Raw genomic sequence first — 20,404 nt, 5'->3', positions numbered from 1 at the left:
ATTAAAAAAGTGAATTGGACTATGAATCAACGAGAAGTGTCATTATTACGGAAGTTACGTCTGTATTCGCACAAAAACTGTTTTCGTCCTGGAGTTATTGTAAACAAAACAAAATAAATATCAATACAAAAAAGAATATTATTATTGTGTTTCAATATTTCTAGTGGGTGTGAATTCAAGGGGAAAAAAATAATCTCACTGTTTTACATTACCTGAGTTTCCCATTTAGAAAACTGTTTGCATATGCGCACATTTAGGCATGAAATTTTAACTAGTATTTATGATATTAGTAAGATTGTCACGACCCCTGCCTAAAAATACTCAAATTTGATGTGTTTGATATTATTTAATGCTAAAGGTTTGGGTAGATTTGTAAGTATGCATTATGCCATAGCAGATGTTTGCCATATCGCTGCGTAGCTCTGGCATTGGTCCTGTAATTTTAGGGTTTTAAATTCAATTCCCATGACAAACTTTGACTTTTTTTGTAACTCATATTTAGAACTATTAATATAGGGTTACCCTTTAATCTCATCTGTTCCAAGTAGCTAATTTTTTTTATTATTCATGCCAGCATCAGCTGTTCCTTGTGAGTTAGTATTAGTTAGTTAGTAAAAATAATAATAATAATTTTTAAAAAATTTAAAAAAACATTTAAAAAAACAGCTCAGTCTAAAATGTTTTGAAAAATAACAAACCTAAGAAAAAAAACATTGCGTTACAATGCTTACTACTAACGACGATAAATGTTCCAGAAAATGTATTTTTTTAAACGTTATTGTTTCATTGTTTTAAATTGTTTGGTGTTCATTTTTGTAAAATTGATGTATAGAACTTTGTTTCAGCTGTGGTTGTGTTTTTTTCAAAGTGCTCTGTCATACAGTTGAGTTGAGAATACAGCCATGCCTTTGACACTGCACTGGAATTAAACAACTTTATTTAAGTGAATTTTATTTCTTTATTGTTAAAAAAAAGACTCGTATTCATTCTACGTTTAAAATGAATTTGTTTTTCTTCTTCTTATTATTATTATTATATCTACCTGTATCTATTAATATTATTATTATATTATATATTATTATTAGTATATCGTAGTATTATTATTATCGGTAGCGGTGTGCGTGTGCGCGCGCGTGCGCGCGCCCCTATGAGCCGAGCCAAGCTGGGGGGAACCACCCATGCGATGACGTCACGGCGCTCTGACAAGCTGGTGGTGCCGGAAGAAAAGATGGCGGATCAAGAGGAGCCGATCAGCAACGAAGAAAAGGTAGGAAGACTTTTTTTTCAATGAGGCAAGTGAAAATCGCTTGGGATTAGACGAGCTGCGATTTTCCCAGGTGGCACTTGACCACGTTTTGAACGTGCTTCCGTTGACGACTGTGTTTATTTGACGGCTGGAATTCGCGGGCCTGCCGCTGCTGCTTGCTTGGGCTCTTCTTATTTTTAGCTCAACTTCCGCTCATTTTAGCCAAGCTCCAAACGGAGACTCCTTGTACGGTGCTGGCTCAAAATAGGAGCGGCGTCGGCGATATAAACTCACCCGAGATAACATATCGCGCGTTGTTTCGCCGCGGGGAACGTCGACTGTTGTTCGCCTTAGCAAAGTTTTTCGTACGCCGCTAGCTGGCGGAGTTTAGCATTTAGCCGCTTGGTGGCTAACAGTTAGCTCGACTTACTAACACGCCCTTTTTGCTGTTTGTAGACCACTTTTTTCGCTGTATAGGCTTTCGACCGTATTTACGACACAAATCAACATTACACGTGGCATTCGTGTCAAATTGAGGTGCTGGTGTGTGTAGTTAACAAGTCATGACAATGTAACCAAGTTGTTTGAAAGGAGGCGGTTATGTTCATTTAAATATATATTAAGATGTGTTTTTATGGGCGTATTTACATACCATCTGCTTTAATAACCTTTATGGCTCACATTAACCGTAAAAAAGAAAACACTTGCAAACTGCCATCAAGCTCCATTTAGAACCTTTACTGAATCAGTATCGCCTTGACTTACGAGTTTATATTGTTGTGTGACCAAGTGTCTAACTGAATTTACTCGTATAACAAATATAGCTTGAGTGTTTTTTTCATTATTTGATTGTGTCTAAAAGTATTCAAGTGAAACTGATGCCATGTTCCAATATACTGCAGGGTTTGTGTTTTTGAACATTTTATTGAAATAAAACAACTTTTCAGCAAAATTAGACTTAGTTGTGTTTTTCAAGTATCTGTACGTGGTAATGGCAAATACTCAAATGTTCTTGTACTCATATTCAGTCTGGTGGTATCTGCATCCCTAGTGTTTATAAAATAATGTACCATTGTATTGTATAAAAACATAGTGGTGAGAAATACACTGGTTTTATATAGTGTAATTACTGTATGTACTGTAGTATTTGTGTGCTGGTTGTGCCTTTAAGGGGCGTGGCCAAGTGAGCGATGTCGGGAGTTGGAGTCAGGATGGCCAGTTTAGTTCAGGATCATCTGGGGATGCGTTGAGGCCTACAGCAGCTTCTGGCGAGTGTTCTAATTTTGTTTTGCGTGTTTCACTGATTGTTCCGTTCAATAAACAGCAGAAAATGCATCGGCGACAGTGGCTCTTGTCAAAATTACATTACAGTACCATAATTGCTCCTTTATTCCCCCCACTAAACTCAAGCAGTGGTGTACGTGAAGCTTGTTCGCTAGTCATATTTTGGCTTGCATAACAAGGACAAAATCGACCAAGCGATACCTTGTAACTTGAAAAACCTGTTAGTTGGTGTTTGTAAGTCTTTAATATAGTTGTACTGATGGGTTCCGGTTTAATTCATTCCATGACCACGCTCTTAACTCAGAACACACTTATCTCAAGTCATCCTTCCCCATTTAAACAAATGAGATACATACGCACCTGTTTGGATGTGTAACCCATGTGCTTATGGGAGTACTTCACAAGAAACACACTGATTGGCTGACTGGCCCATGTGACCGAAATGCTGCATTTGGATGCGGAAGTAACCCAGACAAAACGCTGCTTCACGTTGTACGTTAATCGCCCGATTTATAAAAAAAAAAAAAAAAAAAGAAGAAAACTTTGAATTGCAGTACATATTGATCAAAGACCGTGATCACATTTGGGGTCCTGCGCCATAACCGCTACGCCTGTCTTGGGAGCCTTTATTCTCAATTGACTGGGCAAGTGGCGCCCTTCACGCCGGCCTGTGTCCCTGCCAAGTGCAGATCGACAGCCTCGACGCACTCCAGCTGCATCCTGGCCCGTGGCGGCAGCAACCGGGAAGTCCCGTGAGTTGGCCCTCTGCGGGCCGCAGCCGCCCCCCGTCAAAGAGACAATCTACCGAATTTAAGCGTATTGTCACAGTAATGTTCTTTAGTGGTGTAGTGAATGAATTTTATTTATTGTTACTTGGCTGTTTCAATATTTTTATACCTGCATTACCTTTAAGAGTGTTCCTGTGTTTCTGATTTGACTTAAATTTTTGGGACTCAAGCAAATGAATCACTATTGGTAGGCAGTATCAATTTCTAATATGATAAGTAAAAAAATGTGACCATAAATACTGTCAAATTGATAAATGGACAAATTTTCAGACAGTTTTGTTATTGTGAGCATAGCATGATTATTGCTGCAGCAATAATAAGGTTTTGGAGGTATACGAAACAACTAAAGCCTTTCGAGAAAGACTCGGCCAGCAAAAATAAGAGGTTTTTTGGTTCTCCTACGTTCGCCTCTTCGCCCCACTTGTACCGTGAAACTTCCTGCTATACCGTGAGTCTTACTGCAATATCATGAGCTTTTCCACAATATCCCAATATTTATCGTAGTGTGATATTAATATTGTGATGAAACCGAACCGTAAGATATAGATATCATTACATCCCTACTAACGAGCTTAAACTCGGAGATCGTGCTGTGAAATTAGTATGGGATCCATCTTTTTATTTTTATTTTTATTTAAAAAATTTTTTTTTTTTTTGCTGCTGCTTGTCTCCTCCTGTTTAAGATAAGCAAAGCCAGGGCTTTCTTTTGCAACAATCACAAATACATAATTGCCGATCTCCCGGCTTCCTTCTTGGTTGCTAAATCAGCACTTCCAAATATGGACAGGGTCGGCATTGGACACACTGGGATGCCGGACTCTTTGCGAGCTGCCACATGGACTTTTCACACTGAGCAAGTGCGGTTTGAAAAGGCCTCAAGGCGGCATATTTGTGGAGGAGTAGCTAGCCTAATGTTGGCTACTGGCTGATTGCCGGTCAGCTAGACAGCGAACAGCAGCGTGATGGAAGATCCTGGTCGAGTTCCGATAGGCAGGCAAGGCTCCTTGTGGGGTTGACAGCGGGGAAAGCAGCGTGGTAAACATTTCAAGAGGATCCAGAGAAAGGGCTGGAGCGTTACTCGGAGTGGTGTAAGTTCACGGCTGATCAGCAGCTAGTGACTAGATGGGGCGTCTATTAAGTGATCATTTTTCTTATTTGCGGCGGGTGCATGAGCGGCATTGGACTGCATGCCATGCATGACATGACATGGCTGCTCCTGCGTCGGTAATCCGATATTTCTGAGTACAATTTATCCACCTGAACTCGTCGCTATTTAATTTAAATCGTAATAGTAAAGCAATGTAGATGCTAACTGGCAAAAGAACAGCTTCTTCCTCTTGGCTTTGGGTTTGTTTTAGCTTCCTGGAAGCAGAAGCTAAATCACACACACACTAATAGTGTACAACAGGAAACTCTGGTGAGTCAATGCTTTTGCGGTGTAACATCACTGCATGCACCAAAAGGACGTGTCAGCTACCTGTTAGCGTTCTTCCAGTTTACAGGCAAAAAAATAACAAAACGTCACGCAAATAACTAGAAGTATCGTATCGTAATGAAGGACATCATTTTGTATTGAGTAGTGTTTTGTTGTATTGTATCTTATTGTATTATTTATCATAACGTATGGTATCATATCCTATAGCGGCAGTGTAAACTGATACCGGATCATATCATGTGCTGGCAGAATCATATCACATTGAAGTTTTGTATTGTATATCATGTTGTGTTGTATCTTATTTTTTTTCATCATCATATGGTATCGTATACCGGCTATAGTATTATATCATATTGACGCATGATGTATGTGTGGTATGTTTACCACACTATTGATTGTGTAGTAACTAATCATATTATTTATCTTCCTTATATCATTGGGCATCGAGAATCGAGAACCGCTTGGAACCGGGACTAATGTTCCGGTTCTACCGGAATCGTTCAAATTAAAAAAAATTGGTTCCCAGTTTCAATGCCTAGTCCGCTGACCCCGAATAAGAAGTAGCGAAAACCAAAGAAGAACCGGCGAAAAACCAAAGAAGAAGAACGCGCACGAAGGCGTTCTTGTGCCCAACGGTGGCAGCGGCGAACAAAAGTGTGTCTTAACATTGTTCAAATTAATGACCAGTCGCCTCAGTGCAACACTTGGACTGAAATTATATTGTGCAAAGTAGGCTTTCACGACGTGTAGCGTCTAACGCGCTCCGAGCCCCAGCCTACACCGCGCGGAGCTTCAGTGAAGTCAACTCTGTCAATTGGGTGAGTGAAACAAAATACATCAATGCCAATATTGAGACAGCGAACAAGGTAAACGGTTGGTTGCACTTTTGCACTGACGGCTTTTAGCATTTATTTTAGTCTTCAAACCAACGTAAGAGCCGATGACGTAAAAAAAAGCTTAACATTGAGCTAAAACTTCACCGTAGCAACTTTACATCACAATGAATTGGGACAAAATTTACATAAACGTCTCTCAGTATCACAAACACTAACCTTGTGCCTCATCGGTCGTTAAGGAAAGGAATCAACGTTTTATAGCATTTGGCTCCATCGATTAATTTAAAAACAAATCACCGGTACCGTGTAAAGTTACTTTTCGTCCCAAAATGCTGAGTTCCGGTGCTTACCCTTCAAAATAAAAGGGTACAAGCTTAAAACAGGATGTCAAAACTTGCACATATAAACCATTTGACGTGATAAAACAGTCGCAAGTAATGATTTTAACAATGCTATATTTAACTTTTAGCTGAAACATTAATTAATTAATATTAAGTCAATTGTGTTAGTTCCACACGCATTGCCTTTTCGTTCATAAGTTTGATAGTGATACTGGTTATAAAGAACCCTGAGTCAAATGTTCATTTTAGTCTATGCTGCGGGCTGCTAAGAAAATGGATGTTCATAATTCGGACACCCTTTATTTAAACCTTTTTTGACCCATCCCCCTAAAAGAATCAGAATCGAGAATCGTTTGGAGCCGGAATCGAAATAAGGAACCGGAATTGGGACCGGAATCGCTCAAATTCAAATGATGCCCAACCCGAATTGTATACCAGTAGTATCTTGTCAATATTTATCATACTGTTTACCTGTTGTATCTGGTTATATCAAATATAATAAATGCAATTTTACTATTAATTGGTGTAGTTTTGTAACTAATAATTGGTGGGTTTGATTTATTCTTATATTTGATGTAAAGTGCTTTGTATTGCATTTTTTTATATGAAAAGTGCTTACAAATAAAGCTTGATTGATTGATTTTTTAAATTTCTTTCGGTATTTCGCCTTTCTGTTTTCATGCTTGGATTTTTAAGTTTCAGTTTCGGTCAAGAATTTTAATTTCAGTGCATCACTAGTATATAGGTATAGTAGTACCCTCTTTTTAAATATCTTATTGTACCAAAGCATGCGGTAACCTTTTAGTACAATGTACCGTATTATAGTATTGTTTTGTATCTTATCATACAACGGTGTTTCTTTATAACGTATCATATTGTATCTTATACTGGTTGTATCACTTCTTGTCGATTGTGTTGTATCCTTTACCAGTAGTATCTGGTGGTTGTAGCCCAGCATAACCCATATTGCCGGTATTGTTGTATCATATCGTATACCGGCATTATTGCCGCATAGTATTGTACTGTAGCCTAGCGTACTGTATGCTAGCAGTATCATGTCGTATTGTTTACGAATAGTATCATGTTGTCTTATATTGTAGTCTAGTGTGACATATACTGACAGTATTGTGCTTTGTTTTGTGGTAGCTACTGCATCATATTGTATACTGGTAGTATCCTCTTGTCAATGTGTATTGTACCGGTAATATCTGTGTATATCATATTGTACTGTATTGCATACCGACAGTATGTCATATCTCGTACCTACGACAGTATCGTGCTGTGCTGTATCGTATACCGGGAACATAGTTTCATTCGTAGTCTAGCATACTGGCAGTATTTTATCACATCATAAATTGGTATTGTATTTTATTCTAGCCTAGTGTATCGTATACCAGACAGTACTGTGCTTTGTCCAGTTGTTGTTTTGTATTGTATACCAATAGTATTGGGTTGTGTGTGTCCAAATTGTAGCCTAGTATATTGTATATGTCGGATAAATAAGTCCACCTGGCTCATAAGAATATTTTGGCAGGTTTCATGCCGGAAAGTCTTCAAGAACTTTTCCTTGAATGCTATCGTATCCATAGCAACGCTCTCTACTATGTTACTTTCCCTTTTGGTTTGAACTGCCCGCCATTGCATTGCATTTTATAAATGTATTTTAATTGGTTATGTTTCTTTTGTATTTTAACTCCAGTTGTGGTTGCGGAATAGCCCAACAACCTACTTTCTAGGATTCACCTAAGAATTCCTCTTTGATGCTAATTATATCGTCGCAGTTTGAGGAAATGCAGGCGAAGGAAATCATTTCATGTGTCATCATTTTAAAAAAGTCCTTCATTCCTCCTTTGGAATCAGACAAGCTTCTCATTCTCAGATCGGAAACATTTTCTTCCTGATGATTGACAGCCCCCTTATATCTTTCTTTTGTCAAGCTGGCGATTAAATATTCAGAAATTACTGTAAAGCTCCCTCTTACCCACCCCCATTTTCACCAGCCTTGTCTGTGTAGCTAACCTTATGAATCTGCTTAAATAATTTGGCTTGAAATGAAGGCAGACAGAGCTCAAGCTGCTTAAAAAGAGGCACATTATAACCGCCGTTGGTTGTTTTTATGGATTTTTGTCATGCATATTAATTTGGTGAATCTGGAAAAGTTTGATAAGATGTTCCTGATTGGATTATACCATGTTTTAAGGGTTAATTTCACTTTAAAGGTATTTTTTGAACATCCATCCATCTTCTACCGCTTATCTGAGGTCGGGTCGCGGGGGCAGTAGCTTTAGCAGGGACGCCCAGACTTCCCTTTCCCCAGCCACTTCATCCATCTCTTCCGGGGGGGATCCCAAGGCGTTCCCAGGCTAGGCGAAGGTTGTAGTCTCTCCAGCGTGTCCTGGGTCGTCCCCGGGGTCTCCTCCCGGTGGGACGTGCCCGGAACACCTCACCAGGGAGGTGTCCGGGAGGCATCCGAATCAGATGCCCCAGCCACCTCATCTGGCTCCTCTCGATGTGAAGGAGCAACGGCTCTACTCTGAGATACTCCCGGATGACCGAGCTTCTCACCCTATCTCTAAGGGAGAGCCCGGACACCCTGCGAAGGAAACTCATTTCAGCCGCTTGTATCCGGGATCTCGTTCTTTCGGTCACCCACAGCTCGTGACCATAGGTTAATTTTTTGAACAACAAAATGTAAAACACAAAAGTGCTATTCTGTTATGTAAACATGAGCACATTTAATGACAGTTAAAATTGGGAGTGGCAAATAAAACAGTTTGAAGCATGAACATTTTGCCTGTTATTTGGAGAATTGATCGCAATGTAGCTATGTGAATCAGACTGCACACATCCACTCTGAGTTTGTTTTGTTTATTTGGACGAGACAACGCACCTTAATAAAACAAATTAACCAACGTATATAGTCTCAACATAAACGCGACACGTTGGCAATAGCCCATTAAATGCAAGAGTAGCTAAAAGCAAGTACAATACATGTTGAGTACAAGTGACTTGTGTAAGCTTGGTTAAATGTATATTAATATATAGTATTCGTATATTATCCATCCATTTTCTGTACCGCTTTATCCTCACAAGGGTCGTGCGTATGCTGGAGCCTATACCAGCTAACTTCGGGCGAGAGGCGGGCTACACCCTCAACTGGCCGCCAGCCAATCGCAGGGCACATATAAACAAACAACCATTCGCACACACATCCACACCTAAGGGCAATTTAGAGTCATTATTCAACTTACCATGCATGTTTTTGGGATGTGGGAGGAAACCAGAGTGCCCGGAGAAAACCCACGCAGGCACGGGGAGAACATGCAAACTCCACACAGGCGGGGCCGGGATTTGAACCCCGGTCCTCAGAACTGTGAGGCAGATGTGCTAACCAGTCGAACACCGTGCCGATTAGAATATTAAATATTCATAATTTTAGCAATGTTGTTTGTTTGATCGTGCTGAGTTTTGATTTTGACTTCAGAGATCTGCACAATAAATGTTCTCAGAAGTTAAATCAATTAAGTGTTGCTGAAGGACCATACAACCTAATAACTCTTTTGTCTTTATGTAAATTAAACTGTCCACATTATTGTACATTTAGTGATATAGTCCCAAGACTTATTGAATAAATCAAAACTGAAAAAAAGCTGTTAATAGTTTGTCACTCAAAACTATTCAAAGAAAGGAAAAAAAACAAAAATGTGAAAATATAAAGAAAATATTAGTTGTTCTGCATCTTTCTGGTGGCGTGTGTTTGTTTTGCTGAGATGCAAGTGTTCCTGACAAAATTAAAATGTTCCCGACACAACATCCAGAATGTTCCTGAGAGGTGATGATAAGGGTTGGAATCTCCGTTCACGTTTACACAGTGCTGTTTCAAACAAGTTTGATGTACCACCAAAAGCCTATTAGTAGCCGTGACATCCGCTAACCAGAGGCTGAGCTGCACTGTGTTTGTTCACGGAGGAATCATATCAGTAGAGTCCAAGGCAGTTAACCTTTCTGTGTGGAGATTTCTCTAGTTTTCTGCAAGTAAAACCTATAGTGAGTGAATAATAAAGGCCAGTTGGTGAGTGGTCCAAGAGGGAACAAAGACATTGGTAATGGGGCAGGCATTTTATCCTTTTGTTGTTTTAGCTTCTTGTTTGCAGAATTCATATCATCACGCCACATCGTCACACTCCAACTGGCAAAAATCTTGAGAGGATAATAGAACGGATTGACTATACTGGTTTCCAATAAACACTTTGTCCAATATCATGTTGACTCACGCCCTGATAGAGTAGAGGTATGTTTATTGACACAGGAGCTTCCGACAGCCATTCAAAGTTTACTAGGTCTAGTTGAAGGTTTTGAAGTGTAAATGTTACTCATGTGGGTGGGGGGTTTGGGCTAGCATCTGCTAGATAGAACAGAAGAATCTCAGTTTTTACCTGATCTATCGTGTCTTGGCCTGGTCTGTCCTGGTTCGTCCTTGCTTTTCATGTCAGACAGAAAACTCATTTAGTCCAAACACTTCTCAAACATGAGATGGTAGTTACTTCTCTCCATTGCACTTGCTTATGGAGGCGTTTCCAGTGTCAAAATTGGATACTTCTCCGTAGGATTTGTTGTACAGTAAGCCCCCACAAATGGGAACCTAGCCCTGTCCTGCAGAAAATTTAAAAACCTTGAGTTATTGACAACCCACCACAAAATTGTTTGTAATTGCCTATAGTAATAGTTTAAAAAATATAAATATACCACAATCTGCAATCACTAAACACTGTCATTTATCAGTTTATCAAACTCATCTTTCAACATTACCCTTGAAAAGAAATGGCTTACAAAAGAAGTGATAAATGCAGAAACGCGCATGTAGATCGGCTAAATAACAACTGTCAAGTGACGAGACCTCAATCTTTTGTTAACTTGAGCTTTTTAATAGCCGCTCTGCAAAGCAAGAACAAACACATAGCGAAGACTCTACACAACTTCTTCCGCTAGCAAACCAGGCTAAACTAGGCTCTTCCCTAGTTTAAAAAAGATCTTAGAACAGTCTGTGTCACTTCATCACACCTTCTTGACACAATTAATTACTGGTGCCATGTTGTACCATCCTAGGGTGTTTCAGAAAGAGCACAAAACTGTTAATAGGTGAATTTTTCAAGGAATAGCTGAGAATAGGTTCCACTGAAAAAACAAATAGGTGAATTCTTGAATAGTGAACTACAAAAATGCAGGGGTTCACTGTAGTGTGTGACGTAGCCTGACTGTTGGTCGCTCATTGGTCGAGCAGATTCGTCACAGCTGTGTCCTTACAGAGGTTTTACAAGCGTAGTATTTGATTTGATTGTATATGATGGCAGACAGATTGCCAGAAGAAAATACTACTTTGTTATAATCTCCTCTCCACTTTGCTGCTGTGAGCCTTCTCTCAAATAAAATGTCTCTTTCCTCTGGCCAACAGACTTGAATTTTATGATATTAATTTAAGTGTAGATGTCAATAAAGATAAAGCAGATCTGTAGCAGCGGTTCTGATTTTAAAAGCGTTGCTGCAAACCAATCAAGGCTCGGTTTAAGACCTACCACAAACCATCTCTCTGCGCAGTGGCACGGTAGTTAGTTGTGTCGCCTCAAAGCAAAAATGTTCCAGGAATGCCTGTCGACTCGAGCTTTCATGTGTCGAGATTGCATGTTGGCTCTTGTGTGCGTTCTCTGAAGGCTTCCAAAAACGTAGCTTCATTTGCAGCTCTCCAAAAACATGTGGTAAAGTGGTGCTTAGTCGGTTCGAAACTACACAGATCTTGCTCTAGCGCCATGCCATGTTAAACCAGAACCGATTTTAGTTAACGATTAAAACAAAAATGTCCGACCTGTTTCTTTTTCATATGAACTCCCGACTTTTTCTAAATAAGGCCTGCTTCAAACCAAAATGTCCCACTTGTGGTTCATTTCATACGAACACCCAAACTTCAACCCAAAGTATCCAACTTTTGGTTTGCCTTATATGAAACCCCTTGACAGAAATGAGTAATCAAAATGTGTGCTGTTCTTCGAACGGGTAGTTATCAGATGTTCAGTGTTCTCCCACCTATTCGCATTTCACTACTGGCGAATTCACCAATTCACAGTTTTCTTGGGGGAACTTATCTTCTGTTATTTGCTGAAAAACATGCCTTTTAGCTGTTTTTGTGCTCCTTCTGAAACATCATGAGATCCAATCCATGCAAAGCCGAGTCTGATAGAAACGTAATAGTTTGGTACGGTCTTGTGGCATCTATAGGCAATAGTAAACCTTTTGGGGGTGGTGGGGGGGCATCAATTACTCACCGATTTTTGCTATTCTATTAATAGGGGGTGATTACATTTTAGACAAAGGTATTGGGACACCTAGAGCAAGTGAAAGAGGAGAAAATGTGGAATTTATGTTAAGTTCCATTTCTCTGGTAAGACTGTACTAAATGTTGGGAGTTTTGATTACTTGAGTGAGATCAGAGATTGCTCATGTTGGTTCGTCCACACCAAACTCTTCTAAGCACGCCTTTATCAAGAAACGAACTTTCCTAAACTGTCCACATCGAGGGCCAAAAAGTTTAATCTTATAACTTGAACCAAAATTTTTGCCTCGAAGCTTCGCAGGGATCATTTTCCCACATGGACTCATGCACGACTCCGTGTAGAAATGAGTTGTTGCAAAGACAGCGAGCCAGGACGAAAGACAGAATGTCCAAAGTTTGGGATCATTTCACACTTAAAAAAGATCAAGTGCAATGTGTCTACTGCAAAACAAAACTAACATACCATAACAGCACGTCTAGTATCGTCAACAAAATGTATCAGTGTTGGGGTATTGTAATGTCCCCACAAGTGGTCAAGGATAGACAGCAGCCAGTGCACTTTCAATCACTTCACTTGACAAATGGTAACAAAATAAACATTTAATACGCACATTCATACAAGAGCTGCTATGGCCACAACTGACGCCCGGGCACGCAATATTATGCAAACTGGCTAACAGTTAGCTAGTTAACAGCCAGCCGTTAACCTGGGCTCAGAACAGCCAACTCCACACTCTGATTCGCTTACTCCCATGTCACTCACCATGTTTGGTCCCACCTTTTAAACCCATACATGCTCAAAGTCACAGATACTATAATTTGGAGTGTTAGGATGGTGACCCCAAGTGCACAAAATAATGTGCACCTCACATGCACATTGTTGCTTAAAAATGCTAAATCAATTTTGTCCGATTAATTGATGGGATGATCGGTAGAACAATCATTTCTAAAAATATTTGATAGCTGTGGCCCTACATACAATCCTAAATGTGTTTTATAAGTTGTGTCCCAATACTTCTGTATAAGAACAGTTTTGGTGACCAATCAGACTTGAAACCAAAAAATATTTGACTTCTGGTTTGTTTTATATGAACTCCCCAACTTTCGCTTCAAACCAAATGGACCAACTTGTGGTTTGTCTTGTCTGAAACCCGACTTTTTCTTCAAATTGACACTTCAACCCAAAATGTCCACCACCACTATGATATCCTCCTAGCGCACACAAACAACAACAAACAGCTCTGCAACACACACACACGTACACACAAACTGCTAATACGTGCCCCCGGGACACGAGCACTCACACCCGCACCGTCCTTCCTCGGCTCACCGACGTGCGAGAACCTGGCCGATCCGTTGGACGCTGCCAACGAATCTGGCAAGTCTTCCTCAGCAAATGTTCATGTCCTTATATGGTTGAGAGCCATGCGGGTGAGGGAGGGGCTGTTGTCTCTTTGCCATGTGACCCTGAAACAGGAAGTATCACGCAGACGCAGCAGCAGAGAAATGTGGAAGGAGAAATTGTGCAACTAGTGACATGCCCTGTCTAACCCTATGAATTGGGTTCTTCTTTCACTTCAATTTCTCATTCAAGATATTTTACAACTAAACGGTGTAAGAGTTAAAATAACAATGTTGAGCTTAGCTCCATTTGTGTCTAAACCTCCTTTTTGTCTTGCGTGCAGGTGCGCATAGCAGCAAAATTCATCATTCACGCCCCACCAGGAGAGTTTAATGAAGTTTTTAATGGTGAGTTTTATGTTATTATTATTGTTAAATGTATACATATATAGATTAGTGATGTGCTGAATTTTTGGCCACTTAGACTTTTCCGACCAAAATTGCCCAAAAGTGATCAGAATTTTCGGATTCGAATCGCAACGAATTAAAGAATAAATTACTACTTACTGAAGAGTTACAATGCTGCCACGACACGTTGACCTAAAAAAAATACAAACAAAATATTTCACAATGTTTAGCCTTTGTTTATGCCCACCGCCATTTTGACTTCCTGTGCATGCGCATATGCAATATAGCTACCAAGTCCTGCAACTGACCTTGGATCATGAATCCACATAGCCATCTCCATTGACACAATAACTGCGGAAAGTTGTCCCATGGCCGTGCCCAAGTAGCTGCAAGGATCTTAATGCGTGCGGCAGAATGAATGGGAGCAAGTTGTTTGAGGCAAAAATTTCGTGTCTCCCTATTTTTGTGGGTGACTTAACAGAGTTCCTCAAATGTTTTATCCTAGCCCTTGATATAACAAAGGCTGGCAAATGGAGAAGTGAAATACAAAGTGAAAAATTGTACCAAAAAGCATTAGATGACCTATGCCAAAACTTAAGACGTAGACCCAGTATACTTAAGTTTAGGTGCACTTTCTGACACCAAAATCTCACTCCCCCAATCACACCTCCAAGGGCAAAAAAACAACAAAACAAACGTATCACACTATATTAAAACTTGGGCAAAATCACATCCTTTTATCTGTTAAAATGTCTTGTATGTATTACTTTTTCTTGTGATATCATGAAATCTGGTAAAATTGACTAATAATAATAATTAATTATACTTATACATAGCTTTTCTAGGCACAAGCATTACTCTTGTAAAATTACAAATTGCAATTTTTGACCTTATTTTCATAAATTACAACTTTTATTTACATAAAAAAATAATACATTGCAACTCCTGTAAATTAGGACTTTTTTTCTTGCGACGTTACAGCTTTGTGACAATAGTAAGAAGAGAAGAGCCGCGACTACTGCATTGTAGTTTGGGATAAATTGTGAGCTTAGTCTGCAGGGACAGCGAGAAGTGGCATTAAAAGCCTCATCCCGCCATGATAAGCATCTTGGGGGACGTTGGTCCGGGGATGGGCTATGTGTGTGCGCTTCTTATCTCCCCTTGACAAACACACACAACCTCACACTCTTGAACACAATCAATCCCCTGTCGCCACTTTGTCCACCGTGATGTTTCTGGGATTTTACACCCTGTTCCACTCTGTTCATGTGCTGTGAATGACTCTCTCTCACTTCGTCCCTAACACCTTCCTTGTCTCCTCCCCTTCCCCCTTGTCTCCTTGGCTGTGTTTGTAGATGTGCGATTTCTCCTCGACAATGACAATCTCCTCAGGGAAGGTGCAGCGCAGTAAGTGGTCCCCCCTTGTTATATTGCATCCAATATAGACTGTTCAGCTGCATTTCAATAAATTACAATATGGTAGAAAAGTTCATTTATTTCAGTAGTTCAATTGAAAAAGTGAAATGCCTATATTATAGATTAATTAAACAAATCAGAACATACTTTTCGGAAGGCCAAATCCTACCTGATTTATTTTTGTTTCTTATGTAATATATTCAGTATTCTTAAAACGGTGGAGTTTTTGTTTTTGTTAGCTGCAAACTGTAATAATCAAAAATAGAAACAGATTATCTACGGTGCTACCTTAACTTGCGAGTGTCCCAACTTGTGAGTTATCTTTAGTTTTGAGTCGTTGCTTGGTCTTTTTTTTTTTTTTTTTTTTTTTTTTTTGCTTAGTGTTATGAGACAAAATTTAGATGAGCAATAGCTGGAGTGAAGTTTGAAAAAAAATAAAAAATAATAATAAAGCAATGCCCTAATGCCCTCCCATGTGGGCGAGGAGAGCAGAAATAATATGAATAATATGGCAGAAAAATAACCATAGGACATTCAGCATTTTCATTCAAAGCAATAACAGAGTGGAACAAACTGCCAACTGGGCTCTAAACCTGCACAGATTGTAAAACATTCTGCGCACAATCAAAAAACATACCATTAAGAAAGCAAACATGTCAACATTCATTGTCACGGGGGACTTGTAGTTTATTGAGTCGCATATGTGTATACATACACATGCACACTCACTTGACATCTCATTAGGTACACCTGTGCCATGGAATATCAAAGAAAACTCTACATTTGGAAATATTAGAGCTATTCATTTATCAGTTTTATTGAAACCCCCCTCCTCTCTTTGCAGCGCATTTGCACAATACAACTTGGACCAGTTTACCCCTGTGAAAATTGAGGGCTACGATGACCAGGTGACGTTTTTATTTGTTTTTACTTCAATATGTACCCTTAAAAAGATCCAATAGGTGACTTGTGTTTTTTTTCAGTCATATTTTAGTTTTGGTCATACCTTTCCTCTTTGCCATCACTGCTACTCTTCTGTGGTAGTATCACAAAAGGCAAAGAGAAAGCAAATCACAATCGTGGAGTTGGTTTACAATGCTGACTTTAATGTCATGTGATTGCGTTTGATGGCGCCTGTTGATTTGTGGCTGAAAGAATGCGCGGTAACACCAACAATGATTGCAGAGTGTTACGTTAACATGTCATCATGTCCCAGCATTAATTCTCCCGCCGCCCGAAGTCCCAGTCCCAGCAGCATTGCTGAAGTGTTGACATACACAAGACACTGTTCCTTTGTTGCCTTTTATAAGCTACAGGTACTGAAATTTAGTTTAACAAAAAAGTATTATATTTTCCAAGGGGGAAAAAGCTATAATTTTGGGAGAAAAAATTTATTTTAGAAAATTCAAATAAGTCACCTCTATAAAATGTATTATATTTTCTAGAAAAATAAGTTGCACATTTGTGAGAAGAAAAATTTATTTCCCAGATATTATATAAAAAATATATTTTATATTAAAAAGAGATATTTTCAATATTTTTTTTCCAACAATGAAGCCTGTATATCTTTTAGGGGAATATATTTTCAAGAATGGATTATTCTTATCTAGAAAAAAAAATTGTTATATGTTCCAATGTTGTTGTTTGGCGGTCCTCGCCGGCAGGTCTTAATCACAGAGCACGGGGATCTGGGGAACGGCCGGGTCCTGGACCCCAAGAACAAGATCTCTTTCGCCTTCGACCACTTGAGGAAGGAGGCCAGCGACCCCCGGCGTCACGATGTGGATGGCTCCATGGAAGAGTGGAGGAGTGCCGTGGACTCGGCCGTCAGGGCCTACGTCAAGGAGCACTACCCCAACGGAGTCTGCACCGTGCGTTCTTTTTCATTCATTTATACTAAAACTTGTGGTTAGTCCTTTGCTTTTTTCACAACATGTAGGCTCTTAGAACACTTAATTAGGTACACGTGCACACACCTGCAGTGTTATATCGTGCTTCATCGTTCGCGCCTCCGTTGTATCCCAGATTTTTAAGCGATTAGTTTAATGGGTTTTTAAAGTGTACTTTACTGGCTGCAATGCCCTTACATATGGGAAAGGAGAGCTAAAGTTTCTGATGCATTTCTCCGCTGTTTATTGAATGCCAGGACAACAATAAAACACGAGCACACTTGCATTCATGCTGTCGGCCACAGCTCACGCCCAGACACTTGTGCAGATTCACCAACATCAACACGCCACCCTGCCATGCCCCGCCTCTTAAAGGGACATGCATGTACTGTATCTAACACAGACACTATAATATATACAGTATTTTTTTCATTTTATGAAATTTTTGTTCATCATCATTTACAATCTGTTTAAAAAGTGTGTTTTGATAAGTTTATTCTCTGAAAATAGATACTTTTTTCAGAAAATGATGGCTTTTAGTTTATTTAATTAGGATTTTATTCTGCTAAAATTACGTCTATTCTCTTTTTTTAATATTACAGTAATGTTATGACTATTTGCTGAAAATTGCGACTTTTGTCATATGACTTTATTCTCGTAAAATAAAATAAAACGTCTTGTAGTATTTTGACTTCATTGTTATAAAATTACAGTTTCTTCCTTCACTTAAATATTAAGATTATATTCTGGGATATTGCCACTTTTTTTGTAATTTTATGGATTTTTTTCTTGTAAAATTATATTTATCATATGGTTTTATTCTCCGAAATTAGTGTCTTTTGTAATATGACTGTTGTCATAAAATTTAAAAAAAAACATTCTTTGTAATATTGCCTTTTTTCTGTAATATCTCACAATCATTTTTTTTTTAAGAATTCTGTATTTGTCATGCATACAGCAATATTGTCTTCAAATATGTATGTTTGTTCTTTCCCTCAGATTTACGGCAAAACCATTGACGGGCATCAGACCATCATTGTGTGCATCGAGTGCCATCAGTTTCAGCCCAAAAACTTCTGGTACATTTTATTTACTCAACTGCAGTGGGGAAACGTCTGTCAGGACCAGCTTTCATTTCCCCCCCTCTGGCTCTCTGTCTCTAGGAATGGACGCTGGAGGTCGGAATGGAAATTCACTATCTCTCCATCCTCCACTCAAGTGGCAGGAATCATGAAGATTCAGGTAATTCTAGAAGTCGTCATTTGCACTCTGGCGTCCCCTAACACCGTCCTTGTCTGTCTACGCAGGTTCATTACTACGAGGACGGCAACGTTCAGCTGGTGAGCCACAAGGAAGTGCAGGAGTCCATGTCCATTTCTGTGAGTACCATAGTAGGCCAACATCGTGTATAATACATTCCACGTCCCCACTTTTTACACCAAGATGGTCTGCACTAACCAATTAGTCACAAGCTGCTGCAGACTTCTTTCTGAATTGTTGCATCTCGTATGTTTTTTTTTTTTTTTAAATCTTGCCTTGTCAAAATCTGATTGTAACTATCCGCTTATCTCCTTCTAGAATGAGGCTACAACCGCAGAAAGGTTTGTCAAGATCATGGCAGCCGCCGAGGGTGACTATCAGGTATGTAAAAAGAGTGCTACTTATAACACGCATGATTAAAATATATGAACAGTGGTACCTTGAATTACCAGTGCCCCAACTTAGGTTGTTGTTTTTTTTTTGGCCTGGAGGCCACGGTGCTCTTAGTATTTGCCTAGAATGTCTCATGGGCGACCCGGCTCTGAATGACATCATCAGCGACTAGTCGATGTCGACTTCAAAACGTGGAGTCGTGCAATCCCTACCATTCAGTGCTACTGTTCTCTATTGAAACTGCATGACAAAACAAATGTTGTTTTAGGGAGTTCAAACAGATCAGTGGGATTTCAACTGGGAAAATTGTTTTAATATTGGAGAAAATTGAGATTAAATTTGTAAATCCAGGTTATTACACCTAGGAACTGTTTTAAATTGTGGAGAGGAAAAGACTCGTTTAACATGTCTTTTGTCTTTTTGCTGTGGTACTGCACAGACGGCCATCAACGAGAACTATCAGACCATGTCGGAAACTACCTTCAAAGCCTTACGCCGCCAGCTTCCTGTTACGCGCACCAAGATCGACTGGAACAAGATTTTGAGCTACAAGCTCGGCAAGGAGATGCAGAATGCTTAAAAAAAACTAACCCCCTCCTTTGTCTTGACCACACACACACACACACACACACCGACATGCACACAAACGCAAACAATGTTGCATGACTGGATAGTTGTATTTGTCTTTGTACAAAAAAAAAAACATAGAGAAGACAAAGAAGATGCAAGATGGCAAATTAACTCATTGGATGTCTCCTTTTATTGTTTTCTTTTTATACATACACATGCGCGCCTCCTCGCTATAATCCGACATTATATTGGAAAGATGTATACGTGACATAGGAAAGAAACCAAACGAGAGGGCAAAATGTATACAGCAATACTATTATTTGTAGTAATTTTCCACAAAAGTAAATCCTTATTGGAAAAAACGTTTCTCCCCCCCCCCCCCTTTTTTTTTTTGGGCTGCTTCCTCCACTGTTTGTCCCATCTTTTTCTCTCCTGACCGACTGAACGATGTCTTCCATCTCTGACCGTCTGACAAGCTTCACTAACCAGTCGCCTGCTGCTTCCAACAATATCAAAAGTTACAATAAAAACAAGTCCCCCCCCCCCCAAAAAAAGACAAATCACCTCTCTTCTTCTATGCTTATTTTTACTCAAAAGAACCTGACCAGACTGCATTATATGATGAAAAAAAAACAAAAAAAACGACACACTGTAATAAATAAATAAATATATATATATATATATATATGTATTTATGTATATATATATATATATATATATATATGTATGTGTATATATATGTATGTATGTATGTGTATATATATATATGTATGTATGTATGTATATATATATATATATATATGTGTGTGTATATATATATATATATGTATGTATGTATATATATGTATATATATATATGTATGTATGTATAT

At 39.2% G+C, this 20,404-nt stretch overlaps 1 protein-coding gene across 1 annotated transcript; it reads left to right on the top strand.

The window, feature by feature from the left end:
- Positions 1-1,124: 1,124 nt before the first annotated feature.
- On the top strand, positions 1,125-20,076 carry LOC133478153 (F-actin-capping protein subunit alpha-2). The gene is made up of 10 exons (XM_061773862.1): positions 1,125-1,267; positions 13,941-14,004; positions 15,360-15,411; positions 16,265-16,328; positions 17,085-17,291; positions 18,309-18,388; positions 18,473-18,551; positions 18,617-18,688; positions 18,888-18,950; positions 19,402-20,076. The coding sequence occupies exons 1-10, from the start codon at positions 1,148-1,150 to the stop codon at positions 19,540-19,542; spliced, it is 942 nt and encodes a 313-aa protein (XP_061629846.1). The 5' UTR covers positions 1,125-1,147; the 3' UTR covers positions 19,543-20,076.
- Positions 20,077-20,404: the final 328 nt, after the last annotated feature.

Source organism: Phyllopteryx taeniolatus, chromosome 5 (assembly GCF_024500385.1).
Source record: "Phyllopteryx taeniolatus isolate TA_2022b chromosome 5, UOR_Ptae_1.2, whole genome shotgun sequence".
Taxonomy (NCBI): domain Eukaryota; kingdom Metazoa; phylum Chordata; class Actinopteri; order Syngnathiformes; family Syngnathidae; genus Phyllopteryx; species Phyllopteryx taeniolatus.
The sequence above is the reverse complement of the archived record's forward strand: the minus strand, read 5'-3'. Positions and strand labels throughout refer to the sequence as shown.

Coding starts and splice junctions, on each gene's coding strand:
- LOC133478153 (XM_061773862.1), top strand. CDS start 1,148: ATGAGCCGAGCCAAGCTGGGGGGAACCACCCATGCGATGACGTCACGG. Junction 17,292..18,308: donor ACCCCAACGGAGTCTGCACC/GTGCGTTCTTTT, acceptor TCTTTCCCTCAG/ATTTACGGCAAAACCATTGA. Junction 18,389..18,472: donor TTTCAGCCCAAAAACTTCTG/GTACATTTTATT, acceptor CTCTGTCTCTAG/GAATGGACGCTGGAGGTCGG.